We start from the raw sequence: 22,750 nt of genomic DNA, 5'->3' as shown, positions 1-22,750 counted from the left end.
CTGTTTTATTACTTATTTTTGAGAATTTAAAAAATATTGCCCTGGCACAGTGGCTCACGCCTGTAATCACAGCACTTTCGGAGGCCCAGGGGGTGGATCACAGGTCAGGAGATCGAGACCATCCTGGCTAACACAGCGAAACCGGTCTCTACCAAAAATATTAAAAAATTAGCCGGGCGTAGTGGCAGGCACCTGTAGACCCAGCTACTTGGGAGGTTGAGGCAGGAGAATGGCGTGAACCCGGGAGGCAGAGCTTGCAGTGAGCCAAGATCACGCCACTGCACTCCAGCCTGGGCAACAGAGCAAGACTCTGTCTCAAAAAAAAAAAAAAAATTATTGACCCAAGTCCTTAGTAAGATATGTGTTTTACAATATTGTCTCTAAGTCTGTGAATTTGTGAATTTTCTTTGCATTTGCCTAGCACTGCCTTTTGAAAAGCAGAAGTTTTTTATTTTGATGAAGTCCTATATTTCTTTTTGAATTGTACCTTTTTGGCATATCTAAGAAATTTTGCATAACCCAAAGTCACAAAGATTTTTTTGTTTTATTGTAGAAGTTTCATAGTTTAATTTTTAATTTTTTAAATTACAATCTAATAATTTTTATATCTAGCATTAGGTATGATTTCTTTTACATATAGATGCCCAATTGTTTCAGCTCCATTTGTTGAAATGACTATTATTTCTCCAGTCATGACCCAAGAAAGAATTATGTCATACTAATTCCCAGGAAATTGTAAGGGACAGACTCTGCTCCACAGCACCTGAGTTGAAAGAAGGAAGAAGGGAGGAAGAAAGGAAGCAGTGGTAGGCTCCCAGGTGAGAGGTATGTGGACAGCCATCCTGCTTCCAGATTCAGTGTCATAGGTTGGATATTATGGAAGTACCCAAGCTACAAATCTAGTCTTGGGCGTGTGCCTGGTTGTCACCTCCCCTGGTTGTGAAAGCAGCAGCATGCCCAGGCTGTGCATCACACACCATGCACAAGATAAAAGCACTCCACCCCTGGGCTCCTCATCCGCAGTCTCCTCAGGAACAGCCTTCGCCTGCCTCCTCAGCACCTGGTGAGTGTCCAGCAGGGGATGGGACTCAACTTGGGATGTTGGAACGGAAAACTAAGATCATAGCAGAAGAGAGGGAAATGGAGAGGTCTGAAACAAAAGCCCAGAGAGGACGGCAGAGAGGGTACCAATGTGGGAAGTGGGGCCAGGAGGGAGACCCTGCAGGATCTGACAGCAATTCCATGACCTGCAAAGGCCACAGGAGCTTATGATTCCTTCCCATCCTGTTTCTCCTCAGGCTGGCACATGTTTCCTATCATATCCATTCTCCAGAATGCCTTTTTTCAAAAGGGTGCATTCCTAGAGGCTCTTTGGAGAAACAGAAACATGGATGCCCACTTAGACTCACAGCAATCTGTCCCAGGTGGAGAACAAAGTGAGAGGCATCTGACATGTTCCACCAACTCCACATCAGCTTCCCTCACCCTCCTGCAGCTCGTGCCTCAAGAGGCAGCTGGTCTTAGAGACATTGGACTGTAGATTTTGAACTTACAAATGGCTTTGTTTTGTCCAGGACAACTCAACTCCTGACAAGATGTCCTGCCAGCAGAACCAGCAGCAGTGCACACCCCCACCCAAGTGCCCCTCACCCAAGTGTCCCCCAAAGAGCCCAGCACAGTGTCTGCCTCCAGCTTCCTCTGGCTGTGCCCCAAGCTCCGGGGACTGCGGTCCCAGCTCTGAGGGTGGCTGCTGCCTGAGCCACCACAGGCGCCACCACCGATGCCGGCGCCAGAGGTCCAACTCCTGTGACAGGGGCAGTGGTCAGCAAGGTGGGGGCTCCGGCTGCGGCCATGGTTCTGGAGGCTGCTGCTGACCTGGATCCTGATGCTGAGACAAGCGATTTTGGAGGAAGCAAGAATCCCAAGGGCCCAGAAAAACCCCATCTTGACGCAAGAGTTCCCAGATACCCTCTTCTGGCTTTCACAGGCTGAGCTGGGGGTTTTCCTGTGGAATGTCTGGGCTCTCCCGAGAAGGCACTTCCTATCTGATGTCCAGGATGTCACATGTTCCTTTACCCCTGTACCTGTGAAGGATTGGAAGTGTTTGTGCCTGACCTCGTCAAAAAATAAAGCTTCTTGTCCTCATTACCACTGGTGTCTCCCTTGGCATTTCATTCTGTCTCTCCCTACATGGGGCTGGAAGTGTGCCCTCCCATCTGCCCCTGACATCCAGCACCACCACAGGGAAGATGCAGAATTCTAGCTCTAGGCTGCAGAATTCTGGAGTCTGTCGAGTCTTTTTGTGCTGGAATCGTGAGGTAGTGGGGGACAGGATGTGATGAGAGGGATTGTAGTGAGGCCTCTAACTGTCAGAAAAGAATGACTGAAATGTGACTGTTCCTTTCATAATGGACTCCCCAGTCCTAGAAGGAGCTACTAGATGTTTCTGACATCCCAATTACAAAATAGTGAAGGTGTAGCAGGCAATTATCAAAAAAAAAAAAAAAGGCAGAAATAGCATTTCTTCTAAAGGGGTAAATTTGACTCTCCAAGGGACATTTTTTGTTGTCAAAACTTAGAGAATTTCTGGCATCTAGCGGGTAGAGGCCAGGGATGGAGCTAAGCCTCCTACCAAGCATAGGACAGCCCCACAGTGCAGAATTATCTGACCCAAAAAGCCAATAATTGCAAGGCTGAAAACCTTTAGACTAAAATTAAAAGATGGGTAAAGAAAAAAATGGCCTCAGCTGTCTATAATCCCAGCGCTTTGGGAAGCTGAGGCAGGTGGATTACCTGAGGTCAGGAGTTTGAGACTGCCTGACCAGCATGGTGAAACCACATGTTATATGATTAGTCTCTACTAAAAATACAAAAAAATAAAATAAAATAAAATAGTTCAGCGTAGTGGCAGATACCTGTAATCCCAGTTACGCAGGAGGCTGAGGCAGGAGAATTGCTTGAACCTGGGAGGCAGAGGTCGCAGTGAGCCTGTTGTGCCACTGCCCTCCAGCCTGGGCCACAAGAGTGAAACTCCATCTCAAAAAAAGAAAATGAAAGAAAGAAAGAAAGAAAAAGCTGGTCTCAGGAAAAACAGATAACAATTAAATTCCCAGAGAGAGAAGGTGGAGGGAGTAGAATTAATTAAAGCTTAAGAAGTCCTGGGTCAGGGGAGAAATAGAGCTGAGAGCTTAGGGAATGTAGTAATGTGGAGGGTGTGGACTGAGACCAGTAAGAAAAAGAAAGAGAGAAATGAGAAGTATTGCTAGGCTTATAAATTAGTATAATTGTAAGATCAAAAATTTATTTGGTTATTAGGTGCTAGAAAACCCAAAGTGACTACTATGAACTCATTTAATTTTCTAACTCAATGAGCCATGTGCTCTTAATAACCATATTTTACAAACAGGGAAATTGTGGGTCCAACAGTTCTGCACAGGACCCAGGCCACAAAGCCAGTAAGTCCATGATCCTGGCTGATGCCACTTGTACCTTCCTGGAGACTTTTCAAGAGATTTCTAGAAACAATTAGTATTTTATACTTTACATTTATTTTGTCCTGTTTAACTTTGTGTTTTGTTCTTATTCTTGTTTGATTTTTTAAAATATGCAGAGCTAAGAGCCCCACTATGTGAATCATAACTTTAATAAAACTTTTTAAAAATTTTTCTCTGTCATATTTTGGATGTGTGATACTTAACCGCCCTCTAGGTTGAATTACCTCCTTAGAGATGAGTCTCTGTCTGCCAGATTGTTGAAATACTAGCGTAGAGAAAACAGTTCATCAAAGCCATTCATACAGTTCTTAGAATAAGCCACAGGAACATCATAGGACATGAATTAAATTACAAATTGAAAATGTGGGAGAACTCTGTGTGGAGCTGGGTACAGCAAGCAAAAACAAACAAATATAGATAGCACATTAGGAGTTTATTGAATCAAAAATATTCTTTTGAAAATATCAAACTGGCTATTTTTACTGCAAAGTCTAAGAACTCAGGATTTCTAAAATCTCTGGAATTTAGTAAAGAAAAAGGCTCTCAAGCAGTTTGATGTGAGAAATACTCTAACCAGTTCTGATCACTCTCCAGGTCAGCACAGTTGCTGAAGATAGGAATCACAGCTGTCCTGTTTGATTCATCACCACAAGCTGCTTGTTACTCAAAACTGGAGACATTCTTGGGTAGCGCTCCACCATGGGACAGAAACAGTGTCAAGTCATGATTCAAATATGTCTTAAAAATACTGAGAATGCATAAGGTTGGCTGGGAGGTTGGAGTTGCTACCCTGTGTGTGAGGCCTTGCCACATGGACCCCACACCAAGGAACCCACAGATCTAGCCAGAACCACTCCACTAGTCCAGAAACTGAGGACCACTGTTTGGAGCAGGACTAGAATTGATGAGACAAATTCTTAACTGCATATCACCTGCAAGAGAAAAGATCCAGCCTTTGAAGAAATAAAGCCTGCCATCTGTCAAAGTCTATGGAAAGAGGATTGGAGGCTCAAAGCACCTATCAAGGTCAAGCTCTTGATGTCAAATTGTCCACCAATTCCTACACACACTGAGTTCACTCAGGAGGAAGAAGAAATAGGAGTTGGACCAACTTATGAAGTTGGAACCTGCAATACCAAGACACTCAAAGACAGATGTTAAGCAGTTCCTGATGCTGCCCCTAAAAGTGGACCCCAACAGGTCAACTAATAAAGACCACCTCGACCCAGCCAAGGATTCAAGAGTTAATAATTAATAATTCATTTAAAAACTATTTATTAAACATTTACTATATACAGGCACCACTACAAGTACTGGAGATACATTAGAGAAAATGAACAAATAAGATGGTCTCAGGGAACTTCCAATCTAGTGGGTCCATTCAAGACAGTCCTCTGTTTTGCTTGTAAAACAGCAAAGTAAGGTATCAACACCCCTCTATCCAGTTGGTTTCCCATATCTTTGGATTGAGGAGGCAGCAGTGTAGCTTTGATAGACACAATGAAAGACACTAGCCTGAGAACAACATTGATGATTAAATATACTGGCTTTGCTATTGCAAAAAGCTCATGTAGTAACATCTTACTTTTATACCACAGGCAGCAATCAAGTAAGAATAAGGGATAAGTTGCTAGTGGTGATGGGAAGAATATTAGTGCACAAGAAGGCCTATGTTCTCAGACCCTTGCCAGTGGAAAAAGTAATGTTTGCACCAGTAGTATGAAGGTACTCTCATTTTCCTCCTGTTAGACCTTATCTCAAACTATAGGCTTTCCTGTAGTAGGATAAACTACTACAGTAGGATAGTACAGTAAATACACATTTACTGTACTAATAATGTTTGCTCAAAAGCCATGTGTTTTTAACTTTTATTTGAAGTTCAGGGATACATGTGCAAGTTTGTTACACAGGTAAACTTGTGTCATGGGCATTTGTTGAACAAATTATTTTGTCACCCAGGTATTAAGTCTAGTACCCATTAGTCATTTTCCCTGGTCCTCTCACTCCTTCTATTCCCCACCCTCTGGTAGGTACCTGTGTCTGTTGTCCTCCGTATGTGTCCATGTGTTCTCATTATTTACATCCCACTTACAAATGACAACATGTAGTATTTGGTTTTCTTTTCTCGTCTTACTTTGCTAAGGATAATGGCCTCCAGCTCCATCTATGTTTCTGCAAAAGACATGATCTCACTCGTTTTTATGGCTGCACAGTATTCTATGGTGTATATGTACCACATTTTCTTTATCCAGTCTATCTTTGATGAGCATTTAGGTTGATTCCATGTTTTTGCTATTGTGAATAGTGCTACAATAAACATATGTGTCCATGTGTCTTTATGATAGAATGATTTATATTATTTTGGGTATATACCCAGTAATGGAATTGCTGTGTTGAATGGCATTTCTGTCCTTAGGTCTTTTAGGAATAGCCACACTGTCTTCCACAGCGGTTGAACTAATTTACACTCACATCAACTATGTATAAGCATTCCTTTTTCTCTGCAACCTCACCAACATCTGCTATTTTTTGACTTTTTAATGACAGCCATTCTGACTGGTTTGAAATGATACCTCATTGCAGCTTTGATGTGAATTTCTCTAATGATCAGTGGGATGTTGGGCTTTTTAAAAATATGCTTGTTGACTGCATGCACCTCTTCTTTTGAAAAGTGTCTGTTCATGTCCTTTGCTTGCTTTTAAATTGTGTTTTTTTTTTCTTATAGATTTGCTTAAGTTCCTTATAGATGCTAGATATTAGACTTTTGTCAGGTGCATAGTTTGCAAATATTTTCTCCCATCCTGTAGGTTGTCTGCTTACTGTGTTGATAGTTTATTTTGCTGTGCAGAAGCTCTTTAGTTTAATTAGATCCCATTTGTCAATTTTTGCAATTGATTTTGGTGTCTTTGTCATAAAATCTTTGTCCATTTCTATGTCCGGAATGGTATTGCCTAGGTTGTCTTCCAAAGTTTTTATATTTTTTAGGTTTCACATTTAAGTCTTTGATCCATCTTAAGTTGATTTTTGTATATGGTGTAAGGACGGAGTCTAGTTTCAATCTTCTGCATACGGCTAGCCAGTTATCCCAGCATCAATTATTGACTAGGAGTCTTTTCTCCATTGCTTGTTTTTGTCAGCTTTGTTGATACCAGATGGTTGTAGGTGTGTGGTCTTATTTTTTGGCTTTCTATTCTGAACCTTTGGTGTATTCGTCTGAAAAAAAAATACACATTTTTAATTACACATGTGATATAAAAGATTTGTCTTATTCTTGAGTACACTTATATTTCAGAAGAAAATGCATCTTTATTGTTATAATAAAATGCAATAGGAAAATTCTACAGAGCTGATTCAAATGCAATTTTTACAGGCATTAGTCACACATCAATTTCATTACGTCAGCTATACATAATAACACTACCAAATGTATCTATAATTATTCACCTTCAATTAATTATAATTTACCTTTCAGATAAATTCTCCCTGGCTATCCCAGCCTGGGTGAATCATCTTCTTCTCTGACCCATGTCTGCAACTCAGAAACTTACAAAGTGAGTGGCTTACTGACACACCAGTCATCAGATGTAGGTTAGTTCCTTATCTCCATCTCTGGTTGCAGCTCTGATGTCCGTGGTCCACTGTGCTTTCATTCCTTTGTAGTTTTTTCTGTCTTCAAACACCTTTACCTTATGACAACTATCACCTGAAGAAATAAGAAAACAAAGTCAGAAATATCTGACTCCTCAACCTATGTTCTTAATGAACCTATTATTCTGGCCGCTTCTATCCACCACATTCCATCCTCAGACAGAAATTTTGTCCATTCCCCTTCTCTCTTCAGGGACACCTCTACCTCCTAGGTTTCATGAGTTTCTCTGTGTCTCCCTGACCAGAAGCTCCAAGGAGAGGTCAGACTCCTTATCCCTTTGTTCCTGGTCCATGTCCATCTTCAGCTCCTATAGGTTGCTGACCTCACCTCAGCCACTCTCAAATGATACTGAATGACAACCTCTGGGCACACTGAGGAGACAGGAGACTGATACCCCAAAAGCTCTTGCCTAAACCTCAGGACTCAACACACATTTTATGTAGCTTTCATCATCTTGGGTCGTAGTCATTTGATCACCTGTCCGTCTGCCCTGCTACACAGTGAGCTACTCAACCAGGACCACATCTCATTTATTTATGATGAGGTATGTCCACCATCCAAATGATTGCATATCTATCACCATGCCCACTGTGTAATATCTGTTTTTTTCTTTTTCAGAGAATAGAAGAAAGTAAAGAAGGAATGTATAAAGAAAGAGAGGGGGAGAGCAAAAGAGGATGGGAGAAAGAGAAGAAAACACACCAACAACAAGCTTAAGAAATAGGTACCTGGACAGTCTTGGGGCATCCCAGATCCTTCTCTTAGAAAAACTTAATCTTTCCTCGCCTCCCCCACGACCCAACCTACTACCAGGACCCTGCAGCCTATAAGCAAACAACATAGAATCTGGTAACAAGATCCTGTCCAGACAGTCTATGAACTAGAACTTCCTGAGACACCCGCCTCTTTCCTCAAGGTGTTCAGACAGATAGTCTCTGAGCACCAAGCATCAGTCACTAAGGTGCCCCCAGCTGAGGCCCAGGCAAAAGCCTCAGACCCCTTGGTGTGACAAAGAAGTAGAAGAGGATAGTAGACGTTGAGACTAGAGAAATCAGCCAGTTCCTGACCAGCCAGAGACTAGTACTGTAGTCAAAGAATTTTTTGTTTGTTCTGTGGACAACAGGTACGTATGTATGTAAGCCCATAGTGATCTCATTCTCCAACCTCCAATTTTTTCTCTTCCATCTCATGTGATCTGATCCTCTCAAACCTGACTGTGCATCAGAATCACCTGGGAGATGCTAAAACCCTGATGCCTAGGCCAAGCCAACCAGCGTCTTGAGGGATGAAACTCAGAGTTTTGTATTTTTTAAAAACCCTCCGAGATGATGCCAATGTGCAGCCAAAGCTGAGAACTTCTGAGGTAGAGAGCTCTCTTTTCTCTCGAAAAATTTCACCCTCTCTGATCGCCTGGCATCCATCTTCTCCCTACCTCCCCCACCCCCATCTCCTGCTTTCTATATGTGACTTTGTGAAATAACAAAACCTTCTTCAACTTTATCTGCCTTCCCTACACCACTCTTAGCAACTCAAAGTCCCCTGGACGATTGGAGGTCTGACCTACTCCTCAGCACTTCAGGCCCACCAGGACCTGTACTGAAAATTGGAGCCCAGCTCAAAAGTAAAGAAAGATCATGTTACAGACCACCCAAGATGGCTCACAGAAACTGAAGGGTTTGAGGGTGACATAGGGTTTGGAGACAAAACTTTTCATTGTTGACATCTGAAGTCTTTCACATTTTTTGCCACAAAGCCCTGATTTTACAGTGATGATTAGCTCCAAGAAGGAATGTTTTCCTAAATGCAGTTTAAAAAATATTATGCAATTCATGAAATTGAGTATTGATTTATTTGTTGACTGATATTGGAAAGAGAGGAAGAACCAAGAGAGATCCTTGGCAGGAAAATCTTCCAAAGGTCTCTGAACAAGTTTATTAAGTAGTCCAAACTCAGTGTTAGAAACAAATAGGGATTTATTTTTCCTCCAGTCTCTGTCTTCTACTATGTTATACTGACTCTACTTTGATGATATCTCAAGTGTGTTTCAGGGCTTTCCAATCATTTTTCAGGTACTCAGGGAGCACCCCATCCTGTCCAGTTGGATATAACTCAGAATAAGAATATTAACTCTTCCCTCTCCAACCCAGCACAGCCCACTGTCTCCTAAAGGACTGTGTGGAAAACAGGCATCTAGTGTATAGAAAAGAGACACGGTCAGCTCCATCACGTATTGTCCACCTCCTCCTGTCCCCTGTGGGTTCCCTTTATTCTGCACTCTTTTGAGGCTGGAATGAGAAAAGCGGGGATGAAGCAAATATCTCATATTTGGCTGGTACTGCTAGTGTCTCTCAGTGGCTGCATCCTCTCTGTGCTGACCCATGAGGGCTCTCTTACCAGATAGATAAATGACTGATTTCTTTAAGGAATCTTTAGCACAATGACCTGATGTGAAAAACTTGGCCTCTTTTGACACTCTCCTACACTCTTAGCCCCATTGGTACAGGCCTCTTGCCTTGCTAGTCACATTCCTAATAGGACTGTGGCAGTACAGCTATGCCTAGCTGCCCTCCAAACTGTCCACTGGCTCAGAGAAACTCATCAACTCTGGCCATGTCAATCAGTAAGGGACTGGCTGCTTCTCTTTTCCTCATTCTCCTTTCCATTTTCTCTTTCCAAATATTTTTCACTCTCCAGAAGAGCCAGAGAACTGTTCAGCAAGTCCACTGATGATGCTGAGGCCTGAAATTTCATTCTTCCTGGGCTGTGTGCATGTTTGTGTGTGTGTGTGTGTGTGTGTGTGTGTGTTTTATCATTTTGTTTTGTTTTGTTTTGAGATGGAATCTCGTTCTGCCACCCAGGCTGGAGTGCCGTGGTAAAATCTCAGCTCACTGCAACCTCCATCTCCCTAGTTCAAGTGATTCTCCTGCCTCAGCCTCCTGGGTAGCTGGGATTACAGGCACCAGCCAACACACCCAGCTGATTTTTGTATTTTTAGTAGAGATGGGGTTTCACCACACTGGCAAGGCTGGTCTTGAACTTCTGACCTCAAGTGATCCACCCACCTTCGCCTCCCAAAGTGCTGAGATTACAGGCATGAGCCACTGCTCCCAGCCAAGTCTTTCTGTTTTTTAGGCTTGATAAGTTCTACAATTTGTCCCCTTGAAATTCCTATGACTTTTCCTCTAGTGGAGGGTGAGAGTAATAACCTGTTGCTTCCCCACGTGAAATGTAAGGGGGAAATCCACAGCATTCTATCCAGTTTTGGAAACTTCTCATCATTATAACAAGGGAAGAGTGATAGCATCAGGGCTCCTTCCAACCTCTTTATAAGGTGGAGAGTTATTTGTGCCTATTGTTTAGAACTTGGTGGTTATTTTTGTCAAATCTCAATAAAACAGGAAAAGCTTAATCTTACTTTCTCATATATGACCTGGATATTATATGGAAGTATCTCTGTGGTGATGAGAAGAGCCATATATCTCAAAATAATAATGCTTATTGGATGTGAAGTTTGTGACCCAGATGACAAACTAGGGACGCATGTTTTCACTTAAGAAGAGAAGGTTGGGAATGATTGAGCAAGGATCTCCAAAAATCTGCTCTTCCATTAAAAACACCTTGAAAATGAAAAATTGTGAAAATCAACTTTTGCAAAACTCTGAAGATTTACCAAAGGCTTGCAAAAATATTAAGAGTGTTCACTTAAGAAAAGCAGTTGAATATGGGTAAGAGTAGTGAGTTTTGTGACATTTTAACTTGCCCTATTGTCATCTCCCTGTTTCCAGTGCCATCATAGTCTTGAAATCTAAAATCCTAGTAGCACATGGAGGTAACAGAACATATCTGACATTATCCAAAAACCCCATCCCTAGAGAAAGGTTATTATCTGACTATAAAGCACATAATGAAGATCCCATTCCCATTTCCCCTAGAAATCCCAATTGGCAGAGTTTGTTTTCATTCCAGTTGACTCAGAGCTCTCTCACTGCAAACAGCTTTTACCCCAGGGTGTTTGCCAAAACAATCAGTAAAAAATGTTTAGCATCACAGGCACCTGTGATGGTGATAATAGTTGGGCAAACCAGAAGTTGACCAAACACTTAGATGGAAAATCTGAGTAATGAGATTCTCATAGAGAGTTTAAAAAATCTATGACATATTTCTGGAAATCTAGGAGACTATGTGGACTTACAAGGCTGTGTGCATGCACAGAAAAGACCTGGTAAGACCCAAATATCTCAACTTTGACTAATCTTGAAGTTCCATACAAGCAGGAAATGAAACCTAAGACAGATTTGTAAACTGTCTTCTTAAGTCTTGAAAACATGCCCCAACATACACAGAGAGAATCTCTGCAAAGGTTGAAAGACATTAACTCAAGGCATTTAAGGAAATCTCTACTAAGCTAACTGAGTAGGGAGTTCAATGACCACACACAATAAAGAATACAGATTTTACAAAATTGGTTCAGGAAAGTCACGGAGCAAATGAACAATGAAAACAAACAGCAACAAACCCCTGAGAGGATTGGGAAATTTGATTTCCAGGATTTTATATGATTTTCAATGTCCAATTATTAACCAAAAAAAAAAAAAAAAAGAGAAAGAGAGAGAACTACAAATAAACAAGAAAGTGTGGCTTACATAAGGGGCAAGGTCCAGGGAGGTAGTCAAGAGAGACAGTCCCTGAGGAAGTTTAAACATGGGGCTTACTAGACAAAGATAAAAATCAACTATTTTAAATGCACTTAAAGTACTAAAATAAACTATGTCTTAAGAATTAAAAGAAAATATAAGAATATTGTCTTGCCAAATAGATAATAACAATAAAGAATTAAAAAGAATTTCTTAAAACAACCAAATAGAAATTTGAGGTTTGAAAAATACAATAACTGAAATTTAAAATTGACTAGAAGGACTCAACAGCAGGTTTGAACTGGAAGAACAAATCAGTGAACTAGAAGATAGGTCAATTGTGATTATCCAACCTAAAGAACAGAAAGAAATAAGATTGAATAAAAAGCAACAGAGCCTCAGAGGCCTGTGGATACCCATCAAGCACACCAACATATTTATAATAAGAATCCCAGAAGGAGATGAGAGAAATAAAAAGACAGAAAGAATATTCAAAGGAATAACAGTTAATTACTTACCAAATTTAATGAAAAATATTAATCTACACATCTAAGAAGATCAACAAACTCCTAGCAGGGTATAGTCAAAGAGCTCCATACCTAAACACATCATAGTACAAATGTCAAAAGACAAAGAGAGAATTTTTAAAACAGCAAAAGAAAAAAGACCCATCAAATACAAAAAAAAAAAAATGTTAATGACATTAACAGCTGGTTTCTCATCAGAAACCATGGAGGACAGAAGCCAGTCAGATAACATATTCAAAGTGCTAAAGAAAAAAAAAAGTAAACCAAGAGTTCTATATCCAGCAAAATTATTCTCTAAAAATTAAGACATTCCCAGATAAACAAAAATTGAGAAAATTTTTTTCCAGAAACCCTGCTCTACAAAAAATACTAAAAGGATTAATTCAGTCTGAAATGAAATAACACTAGACAGTATTTGAAATTTTTATGAAGAAATGAAGAGCATTGGTAACGTTAACTACCTGGTAAATATAAAAGATAGTATAAATGTATTTTGTGCTTTTAAGTCTTTTTTCTCCAATTTGATTTGAAAGACAACTGCATAAAGAAATACTAATAAAGCTGCACTGATGGCCTTCTAATGTAAAGATACGATTTATATGACAATAACAGAACACAGAAGGGGGAGGGAACAAACCTACACAGGAACAAAGTTTTGCATGCTATCAAAATTAAGTTGGTATTGATCTGAGTTATAATCGCTCTAAGTTAAGATGTTAATAAGAACTCCCAATGAAATCACTAAGAAAATAACTCAAAAAATATACTAAAATATATAACATAGAAATTAAAAGGGTACACTACAAAATGCCTGTTCAACAAAAAACAAAGCTATAGTGAAGAAAAAGAGGGACAAAGAAAGTTATAAAATGTATAGAAAATAAATAGTAAATGGTAGATAAAAATTCTACCTTAATAGTAATTACATTAATTGTGAATAGATTAAATACCCCAATCCAAAGGCTAAGACTGGCAAAGTAGATAAAATAGCATGAACTAACTATACACTGTCTATAAGACACAGATTTTAGGCTCAAAGACAAAATAGATTCAAATAAAAGGTAGAAAAACATACACCATGCAATGGTAATCAAGAGATCCGGAGTGGCTATACTAATACTGGACAAAATAGACTTTAAGATGACATTAATAGCAGAGGCAAAAAGGACATTTTATAATGATAAAAGGATCCATATCTATTAAAGAAATAATTATTATATATATATATGCACCTAATAATGGAGTCCCAAATTACATGTAGCAAAAACTAACAAAATTGAAGGGAGAAACAGACAATTCATAAGCAATTTAACAATACTAGTTGAAGTTTTCATACTCCACTTTCATTAATGGAAGAACAACTAGGAAGAAAATCAACAAAGAAACTGAAGACTTTAACAACACTATAAACCAATTAGATCTAACAGACATCTTGTTGAACACTCCAACCACAATAGCAGAATACACATTTTTCTCAATTGCACATGGAAAATTCTGCAGGGTAGACCATTTGTTGGGTCATAAAAGTAGTGTCATTAAATTTTAAAACACTGAAATCATACAAAGTATCATCCCTAACCACAGTAGAATGAAACTAGAAATCAATAACAGAAGGAAAACTAGAAAATTCAGAAATGTCTTAAGCAACTAATGAGTTCAGAAAGAAATCACAAGGAAAATTAGAAAATACTTTGAGATGAATGAAAATAAAAATACAACTTACCAAAAATTATGGGATACAGCAAAGGAAATGCTTAGAGGGAAATATATGGCTGCAAATGCCTACATTAAGGAAGAAGAAAAATCTCAAATCAATTACCTAACCTTCTGCCTTAGAACACTGAAAAAAAGAAGAAACTAAACATAAAGCAGGAGGAAGGAAACAATAAAGATTAAGTTCATAGCTGCATTATTCACAATAACCAAAAATTGGAGCTAACTCAAATGTCCATCACTTGATGAATGGCTAAATAAAATGTGCTAAGTTCATAAAGTGAAATATTACTCAACCATAAAGAAGAATGGAGTTCTGATACATACTACAACATGGATAGATCTTAAACAATATGTTAAGTGAAAGAAGCTAATGCAAAATGCCATGTGGAATGAGGAGTGACTACTAATGGGTGGTAATAAAAACAATTGCTTCAAGGAAGGTAGGATTGCAACCTCCAGCAGGCCTTAATGAGAATAAGGTATACAGGCGTCAGACCTTCCTGGTTCCCTCTTGTCAAGCATCTTGGTGAGTGCACAGGAAGGTGATGAATGGATAGTCCCAAGGGTGTGCCTGGCTGTCACCTCCCTGGTTGTGAAAGCAGCAGCATGCCCAGCCTGTACATCACACACCCTGCACAGAATAAAAGCACTCCTGCCCCGGGCTCCACATCCGCAGTCTCCTCAAGAACAGCCTTCTCCTGCCTTCTCTGCACCCGGTAAATGTTCAGCAGGGGACAGGGCTTGATATGGGATGTTAGAACAGAAAGCTAAGCCATAGCAGAAGAGATGGAAACAGAAGTTTGAAACAAAGACCCAGATACGGGCTGTGAGAGAGCAGCAACGGGGGAAGTGGGCAGGAGGGAGACCCCGCAGGAGCTGACAGCAATTCCATGACCTGCAAAGGCCACAGAGCTCACGATTCCCTCCCATCCTCTTTCTACTCAGGCAGGCACATTTCCTGTAACATCCATTCTACAGAATTCTTTTTCCCAAAAGGGTGCATCCCCTAGGGGTTCTTTGGAGAAACAGAAACACACAAGCCCACTTAGACTGACAGCAATCTGTCCAGGGTGGAAAGCAATGTGAGAAGTATCTGGCATGTCCCACCAACTCCACATCAGCTTCCCTCACGCTCCTGCAGCTCTTGCCTCAGGAGGCAGCTGGTCTTAGAGACATTGGACAGTAGATTTTAAACTAACAAGTGGCTTTGTTTCATCCAGAACAACTCAACTCCTGACAAGATGTCCTGCCAGCAGAACCAGCAGCAGTGCCAACCTCCACCCAAGTGCCCCTCACCCAAGTGCCCCCCAAAGAGCCCAGCACAGTGTCTGCCTCCAGCTTCCTCTGGCTGTGCTCCAAGCTCCAGGGGCTGTGGCCCCAGCTCCGAGAGCGGCTGCTTCCTGAGCCACCACAGGCACCACCACCGATGCCGGCGTCAGAGGTCCAACTCCTGTGACAGGGGCAGTGGTCAGCAAGGTGGGGGCTCTGGCTGTGGCCACAGTTCTGGGGGCTGCTGCTGATCCAGATCCTGATGCCGAGATAAGCGATCCTTGGAGGAAACAAGAATTCCAAGGAGTCAGGAACAGCCCCATCCTGACGCATGCTTTCCCAGATACCCTCTTCTGACTTTCACAGGCTGAGCTGAGGGTTTTCTGGTGGGGCATCTGAGCTCTCCCCTGAAGGTACTTCTTGTTTTAAATCCAGGATGTCATATGTCCCCTTACCCCTGTACCTGCCAAGGATTGGCAGTGCTTGTGCCCAACCTCGTCAAAAAATAAAGTTTCTTGTCCTCATTACCACCGGCGTCTCACTGGGCATTTCACTGTCTCTCTTCTCAGCTCCTTGGTCAGTACAACCCAGCTCAGGAGGCAAACCTTAGCTCTGCACCAGGAAAACATAGTGGATCTGACCCTGCTCCACTGATGGAAGGGAAGGGGAGGTTTCATGTTGTAGTGGGAGGGAGAGAAGGATACAGTTTGTGTTGGTTTGAGGCCCTGAAACTCAACCTCAAACTCAAAGAGGGTATCAGTGCAAAAATTGACTTTTCCTGTAAAATCTGAGAGGACATTAATACAATTGGGGAATTTCCAGTGTTTGACAGAAGATCACTAGTTTGTTTTGATGAGCCATTTCTGGGGTGTTAACTAAGAAACAGGAAATCAAGAGGCAAAGGAACAGAAAATAGGCAGAGGAGAAACAGAATCAAAAGATGGAGGGAAGAGATGTAAGCCTGGAGAAGAAGTATAACTCAGTGACTGAAAATCGAGGGAGAGAGATGAAAGCTGAGAGAGGTGCTTAAATTAATGAGATAATGGAGCAGAGATGTGGCTGGGAGTTTAGTCAATGAGATGATTGGAATGTGTAAAATGAGAATTTAGGAAAAAGAAAAAGGAAGAAAATGAGAAGTGTTGCTGGAATTATGAATAGATATACCAAAGAAGCAAACATTTATTAATTTTGTAACTACACAGCCTTGACATCAACACATGGAAGTTACACTTCATGTGTAACTTCAATGGAGTCACATGTTTGGCCTAAATTGTGAGACTGAGATGCTCCTGGGGTTGAAGGAATGTTTTTTCATGTGAACCAAGAGTAACATCTCACTTTGACTACCAGAAAACCCAAGAAGTATTACATAGAGCTACAGTCAAATTACAAATATTGAGAGAAGTTGACATGAGGGCTAAGTAGAGCAGGTGGGGGGGGGCATTAAAAATAAAGATGGATAACCTTATAAGTCCATTGAACTAAAAAAGGATTTTGTCAAATCCTGTAAATTAATTCTTAAAATGTAGGGATCAAAAAGACCCTGAGGCCCGGCATGGTGACTCACACCTGTAATCCCAGCATTTTGGGAGGCCAAGGTAGGTGGGTCACTGGAGGTCAGGAGTTCAAGACCAGCCTGGACAACATGGTGAAACCCCATCTCTACTAAAATTACAAACAATTAGCTGGGCGTGGTGGTGGACACCTGTAATCCCAGCTACTCAGGACGCTAAGGCAGAAGAATTGCTTGAACCAGGAGTCAGAGGTTGCAGTGAGCTGATTATGCCACCACACTCCAGCCTGGGTGACAGAGTGAGATTCCATCTCCAAAAATAAGAAATATAAAAGACCCTGAGAGAAGTTTAATATCAGATATTCAGATATGCACCAATGGTTATTTTAAAAAAAAAAAAAAAGAAAAGAAAGAAAGAAAGAAAGAAATTTGTTGAAATTAAAGCAGAAGGCACATCTTTGGGCCATTGGTTTAAGTTCGGTTTGAAATCACTGGAGAGCTCTCACCCAGGAACAGTGAAGGGGTTGGAAGGCCCAGAACCCAGGGAAGAGTGTGCCATGCCTGAAACAGCCTGCAAAGCTCCACACTTGGAATGCAGACCCAGCATCTCTGTGCAGACCTGGAAACAGCATGACACAGGCTGGACATAACTGGAGAATTAGATCCTGCCACCAGTCAGGGGCTGCGGAACAAGCTTGGAGGCCCAGAGCACCTCATTCCACTACACTGAAGAATGACGGGGTTCTGGCTATGGTAGGATCAAATCTGAGTGGAGAGAAAACTGAGCAGAGTCAACAAAGTAACTGGCTGGCAAACCAATGAGATCCTGGGAATCTACAAAGAAGTATAAAAGGACCTCTCAAAAATGGAGCCTAATAAGGGAGTTTCCAGCAGTAGAGAAAAACAGATGCCCCAAACTGCATCTGGGCGATACCAAGTCCTGAGCCCTGGACCCATTTATTCACTTGACACATTTTTACTGAGCCTTGATTATGTGCTTGATTGTAGGCACTAGGGACACAACAGGGAATCAGAGAGACAAAGTTCCTTCTTTTGGGAACTCACATTCAAAACTGGTTCAAAGGAGACAGTTCCTGATTTTGCATGCATCACAGAAACACAGTGGCCTTCTCCTCAGTTGGCCTCTCAGCCTCTGGAGGTGAGTGGACACTGCTATTTATTTAATAAACCCAAAGAAGACACTCAGCCTAGGCAAAATATTGAGGCTCTGAGACGGTGGCTTTGGTGGTGACAAAAGGAAAGGGCATCAAGTGTTTTCTAGCTTCCACATCGAAAGACAACAGCCAATAAAGAAGAGGGGATAAATCATGACTACCAAGGGGACAAAGTTATTGCACAAGCAGGCCTCTCTCCTCATGCCCTTACCCATCTCCCTCCCTCTCTCCACAGCCCGGTGAATAAACCTCTTCTCACAGGTTCTCTTTTCATCCCATGAATATTACCTATTTCATCATCTAATGGAGATTTCATCACTTATAAGTCTTCCTGTAACAGGATAACCAGACACAAAATTTTCATCAACGTTTAGAAAAGGCAATAACATTTTGTGATCATTTTAATTAGTGTTTTGATTTAAAAGATTTGTCCCATTTTTAAATGTGGTGTTTCAGAGACAATGCATCTCTAATGTTATAGTAAAATGCAATGGAAAATATACTACATAGCTTGTGTAATTGCAATTTGCAAAATCCTGTTCAGTCACTGCCCATTCAGTGTTCACAAGTTTCCCCATTGTTGGCCTCATCATCACCACATCCATGAAGTATTATTCACAACTCAGCTAATTTCCCTTAGCCACCCCAGCTAAGGTGGATCACTCCCTCCCAGAAACTACTCTGGAGCTCTTAGAGTAAATACCACAGTCACTAAGATACTGATACAATGGCCCTCAGATGTACTTTAATTTGTAAACCATGTCCTCACAACCTCTATAGACTTCCTGTCTCTTTCTCTGATTTTACCCCTCACATCTTTGGTCCATTGTGCTTTCATCACTTTATAGCTCCCCACCACCATACCAGTTGATACCTGGGGAAGCAGGATTCAAACTCAGGAATATCTGAGTCCAAAATGAATGCTCTGAACAAGCCCATTATCCTGCCCACTCCACTTTGTCTTAGATACCCCAGGGTCCCCCTCAGCTCCCTTCTCCTTAGCACCAGCATTATCTCTTCCTCCTGGTGAGGTTCCATTAGCTGGGTTCTATTAGCTCCTCTTGGTATCACCGTCTGGGCTGGCTGCCCACAGACAGATCAAGGATTTATACCTCTGCTCCTGCTACTTGCACAAATACTATTGTCAAAGGCCAGTGATCTCATCCTCAAATGACAGCATGTGGCAATATCTAAACACATTTTCCCCCACAGAGTCACTCCAAGTAAAAGGGGTTTGACACCCACAGAGTCTGAACTTGAGCCCAAGGACATTCCACACACCTGTATTCCTGCACTTGCCACACTGGATCATGCTTATTTTGTTATTTGTCTGTCTGTCCCATTGCACTGTGAGCTACTCAAGAACAGAGAACAAATCTTATTCATTTATAACTCTCCTGTGAATAGCAAAATGCCTGGTGTGCCATATCAGTGCAACACATCTCATTTGAATAACTGAATAAATGGATGACTGAATGAATGAAAAAATTAAAATGACAGGCCTACAGGAAGCCTGGGTCCCAGGAATTTCAAGAGTCCTGTGACTTCCCTCATAAGAAAACTCTTAGCATCTGCCCAAGAAGATATAGAGGGCCTAGTAATAGAGAGTATAGCTGTTCAGCTCAACATATTCCAAAGTAAAGAAGGAAGGAATGACAGGAGGGAAAGAAAGGTAGGGAAAGGGAAAAGGAATGGGGAAGGAATAGAGAGGGAGAGTCAGGAATGGAAAGAGAAGGGCAAGAGGGCAGGAAGGAAGAAGGGAAGGGATGAGGGGAGGACAAAAAGAAAAATAAGAGATGGTAGAACTACAGAAGATTTAAAGAACAGATATTTGGACAGTTTGGGGGCTTCCTGGATCATTTCCATTAGTAAGACTCTCTTCCTATTCCCCTTTTACTCCCAACCACCACAATATGGAGGGAGGGATTCACATCTCTCTGTGGTACCTGTGTCTCTAATAGGAGCACAAGGATAACCTTGAGAACCCAGATTGTCTCAGCTGCTTGCCATGGTCATGCTAATGGTTTGGGGATGGGAAGGTCCTAAACTGAAAGGAAACTCTATTCTGCAGGGAATGAGGAAGATCTTTTTGTTATTTAGATTGTCATTTATGTGTGTTTTACATGGCCTGATTAAAATGCACTCCAGGCTGAGATGGGTGGATCACGAGGTCAGGAGATCGAGACCATCCTGGCTAATGCGGTGAAACCCCGTCTCTACTAAACAATACAAAAAAACTAGCTGGGCGAGGTGGCGGGCACCTGTAGTCCCAGCTACTCGGGAGGCTGAGGCAGGAGAATGGCGTAAACCCGGAAGGCAGAGCTTGTAGTGAGCTGAGATCCGGCCACTGCACTCCAGCCTGGGCAACAGAGCAAGACTCTGCCTGGGTGACAGAGCGAGACTTTTTTTGAGCGAGTCTCAAAAAAAAAAAAAAAAGCACTCCAAAGAGCCAAACCTGAGCCACTATACCACCTGTTCCCGTCATTCCCATTGGCACTACTAAGTCATGAAGTTATCCAGATATATCCAGCCAGGCCAGGTTCCCTTGTCACCTGACCTCTCCGGACCTTAGAAAACCAGAGATTTAAGGGTGATACTCCTGGTAGAGATTACCCTCAGAGAGCTGACCTCACGCTCTGGGTAAGTAGCAGGGCAGTGGTCCTCCAGTCAAGCCTCTGTCATCCCAGGACACCTGCTCAGCCTCGAACCTACAGAGCTCCTGTTCTGTTAACAAACAGAGGGGCCAAAAAAAAAAGTGGGAGTTCCTCATGGAGGGGAAGAAAGGTTGATGGGCATCCTCACCAGGACGAGTGTGGAGCCTCCCCAAGTCAGGCATCAGGGTGGGGCTGTGGAGACGTCCATGTGCGGACATCCACTGCATTCCATGAGACAGAAGGAGGGCCCCCTACTATAGTTCTGGGGTGTTTTGAAACTTTAGAACTTACTCCCCATGTTGCTGCATCCCAAAGACTAGAGATATTACTCCCAAGAAGCAAAAGTGGCCACCCAGCTTTGTTCAGCTTCACAATCCAGGTACCATGAGAAAGTACTTGGTCCATCGTTCTTAAGTGCTTTTTTGCAGGCCAGGGTCTACTGAAGAAACCCTAACCAATATGAGTAAAATGGCCACTCAGGAGTAGTTCTGGAGATGGTTCTGAAAACACCTCCCAGCCAGAGGCAGGGACCATGAGCTGGAGGTAGGAAAAGGCTGCTGAAGATATCAAAATCTGCACCCACTCTCTACCCATCCACAATCAGAGCCACCGTCCTCCCTACAGCCCAGTGCATTTATGCTCCTACAGGTATCACTATGTACTTAAAGGGGCAAACTCTTAGGCGGAATAAGAAAAGAAAAATTACACCCACTGATAGTGAACATAATTTAATTTTCTTTGAAAATTATAATTTTAGTATGGATAAAGTTTGGTTTTAGTCCTGACTGTGATTTATCTTGAAAAATATCTAGCAAAATGTTTTTTTAATATTAGAGATTAATTGAATGATAAATTCATTTAAAATTAAAAAGAAATTAACAGGGAAATAGCATTCAGTTTGCATCAGTTCTCCATACCCAAAACATAGACACCATCAGGTCAGCTTCATTACATGAGGTGCACCCAACACTACCATTAACCTTATAAGCAGCAACACATACAGCAAACCCATCTTCATCAAGCCCATCCATTATCATGCACATTTGCACAACTTCCTTACCAAGTCCAAGCAGATGAATGACTCCTTCCTCAGTGTTTTCATGGTTTTCAAATAAAGAGCACACATTCCCTGGATTTTGATGGAAGGTCATGCTTTTTTATAATGTGTCAGTTGTGACTCATTACTGCAACTGTTGTACTTTCCTTCCCTACATTTGCCCTTCAATAGGGTACTCATTTGGCTCCCCTCCTCTCCTACCCAGGGGCTCTTTCAGGGACCCTCACCTCCCCTGACTTTATGCTTCCATCTGTTTTACACACAGCCCATACTGAATGTCCAGTGTCCTTAGCTCAGTCACCGCCCCAAAAGCAAGTCACCACCCCAACACCACATCTGGGTGTTTGGTTTTCCTAAGGGAACATGCTAGAAAAAAGTAGATGGACAAAGACCTGCAGATTATGTGCATAGTGACTTACATTACAGCAATTTTCTCATGGAAGCAGGCTCCCTATTTACTTGACTGCCTGTGCAGTTAGACACTTAATTTCTATAGGTCAGGTGATGTGCCATATTGAACTCTACCTTTCACCACAAAGCACAGGGCACGGCCTCTGTTAAGGACACATGTAGGCCTGGGTGGAAGATGTACAAGTGAGGACCAGGCTCTCTGTAGTCAAACATGCCATCCTGTTCCTGGGAAGGTGGATAAGTCCCGAAGCTGGGCTGGGGTGCTTAGTGCTGTCAACTCCCCCAGCAGCCCACTCATGCTGCCCCTCACACACTAGGAGCTCCTGTCCTGGGCTCCCCAGTCCATGGACTTCTCAAAATCAGCATTCTCTGGCTTGCATGAAATCAGATGGATGTCTAGCTGGAGACAGGACCTGAGCTGGAAGACCTAGGAAGACAAGCCCAGGCTTCCATCAGGGGAGAAGGAAGCAGAGGCTATGAGATAGAGGCAGCAGGAAGAGTGTAGGGCTAATGGGCACCCTCCCAGGATGTTTCAGGTGTCCTGTGACTGTGAAAGTCATGGGTGTTCGAGGGGGCGGAGCAAGATGGCCGAATAGGAACAGCTGCAGTCTCCAACTCCCAGCGCGAAGGACACAGAAGACTGGTGATTTC

The 22,750-nt window shown here is 42.0% G+C and overlaps 2 protein-coding genes across 2 annotated transcripts; both read left to right on the top strand.

The window, feature by feature from the left end:
- Positions 1-1,033: 1,033 nt before the first annotated feature.
- LOC105508896 (late cornified envelope protein 3D-like) lies at positions 1,034-2,151 on the top strand. Its single transcript, XM_011937918.1, has 2 exons — positions 1,034-1,063; positions 1,575-2,151. Exon 2 carries the CDS (start codon positions 1,596-1,598, stop codon positions 1,872-1,874), a length of 279 nt encoding a protein of 92 aa, XP_011793308.1. The 5' UTR covers positions 1,034-1,063; positions 1,575-1,595; the 3' UTR covers positions 1,875-2,151.
- A 13,096-nt stretch (positions 2,152-15,247) lies between these two features.
- On the top strand, positions 15,248-15,766 carry LOC105508895 (late cornified envelope protein 3D). The gene has a single exon (XM_011937917.1). It carries the CDS (start codon positions 15,262-15,264, stop codon positions 15,538-15,540), a length of 279 nt encoding a protein of 92 aa, XP_011793307.1. The 5' UTR covers positions 15,248-15,261; the 3' UTR covers positions 15,541-15,766.
- Positions 15,767-22,750: the final 6,984 nt, after the last annotated feature.

This window comes from Colobus angolensis, unplaced genomic scaffold (genome assembly GCF_000951035.1).
Source record: "Colobus angolensis palliatus isolate OR3802 unplaced genomic scaffold, Cang.pa_1.0 Scaffold169, whole genome shotgun sequence".
NCBI lineage: Eukaryota > Metazoa > Chordata > Mammalia > Primates > Cercopithecidae > Colobus > Colobus angolensis.
Note: the sequence above shows the minus strand (reverse complement) of the source record. Positions and strands in the feature narration are given on the sequence as shown.

What these genes read in the sequence shown, in the direction of transcription:
- LOC105508896 (XM_011937918.1), top strand. Translation starts at nt 1,596, where the DNA reads ATGTCCTGCCAGCAGAACCAGCAGCAGTGCACACCCCCACCCAAGTGC.
- LOC105508895 (XM_011937917.1), top strand. Translation starts at nt 15,262, where the DNA reads ATGTCCTGCCAGCAGAACCAGCAGCAGTGCCAACCTCCACCCAAGTGC.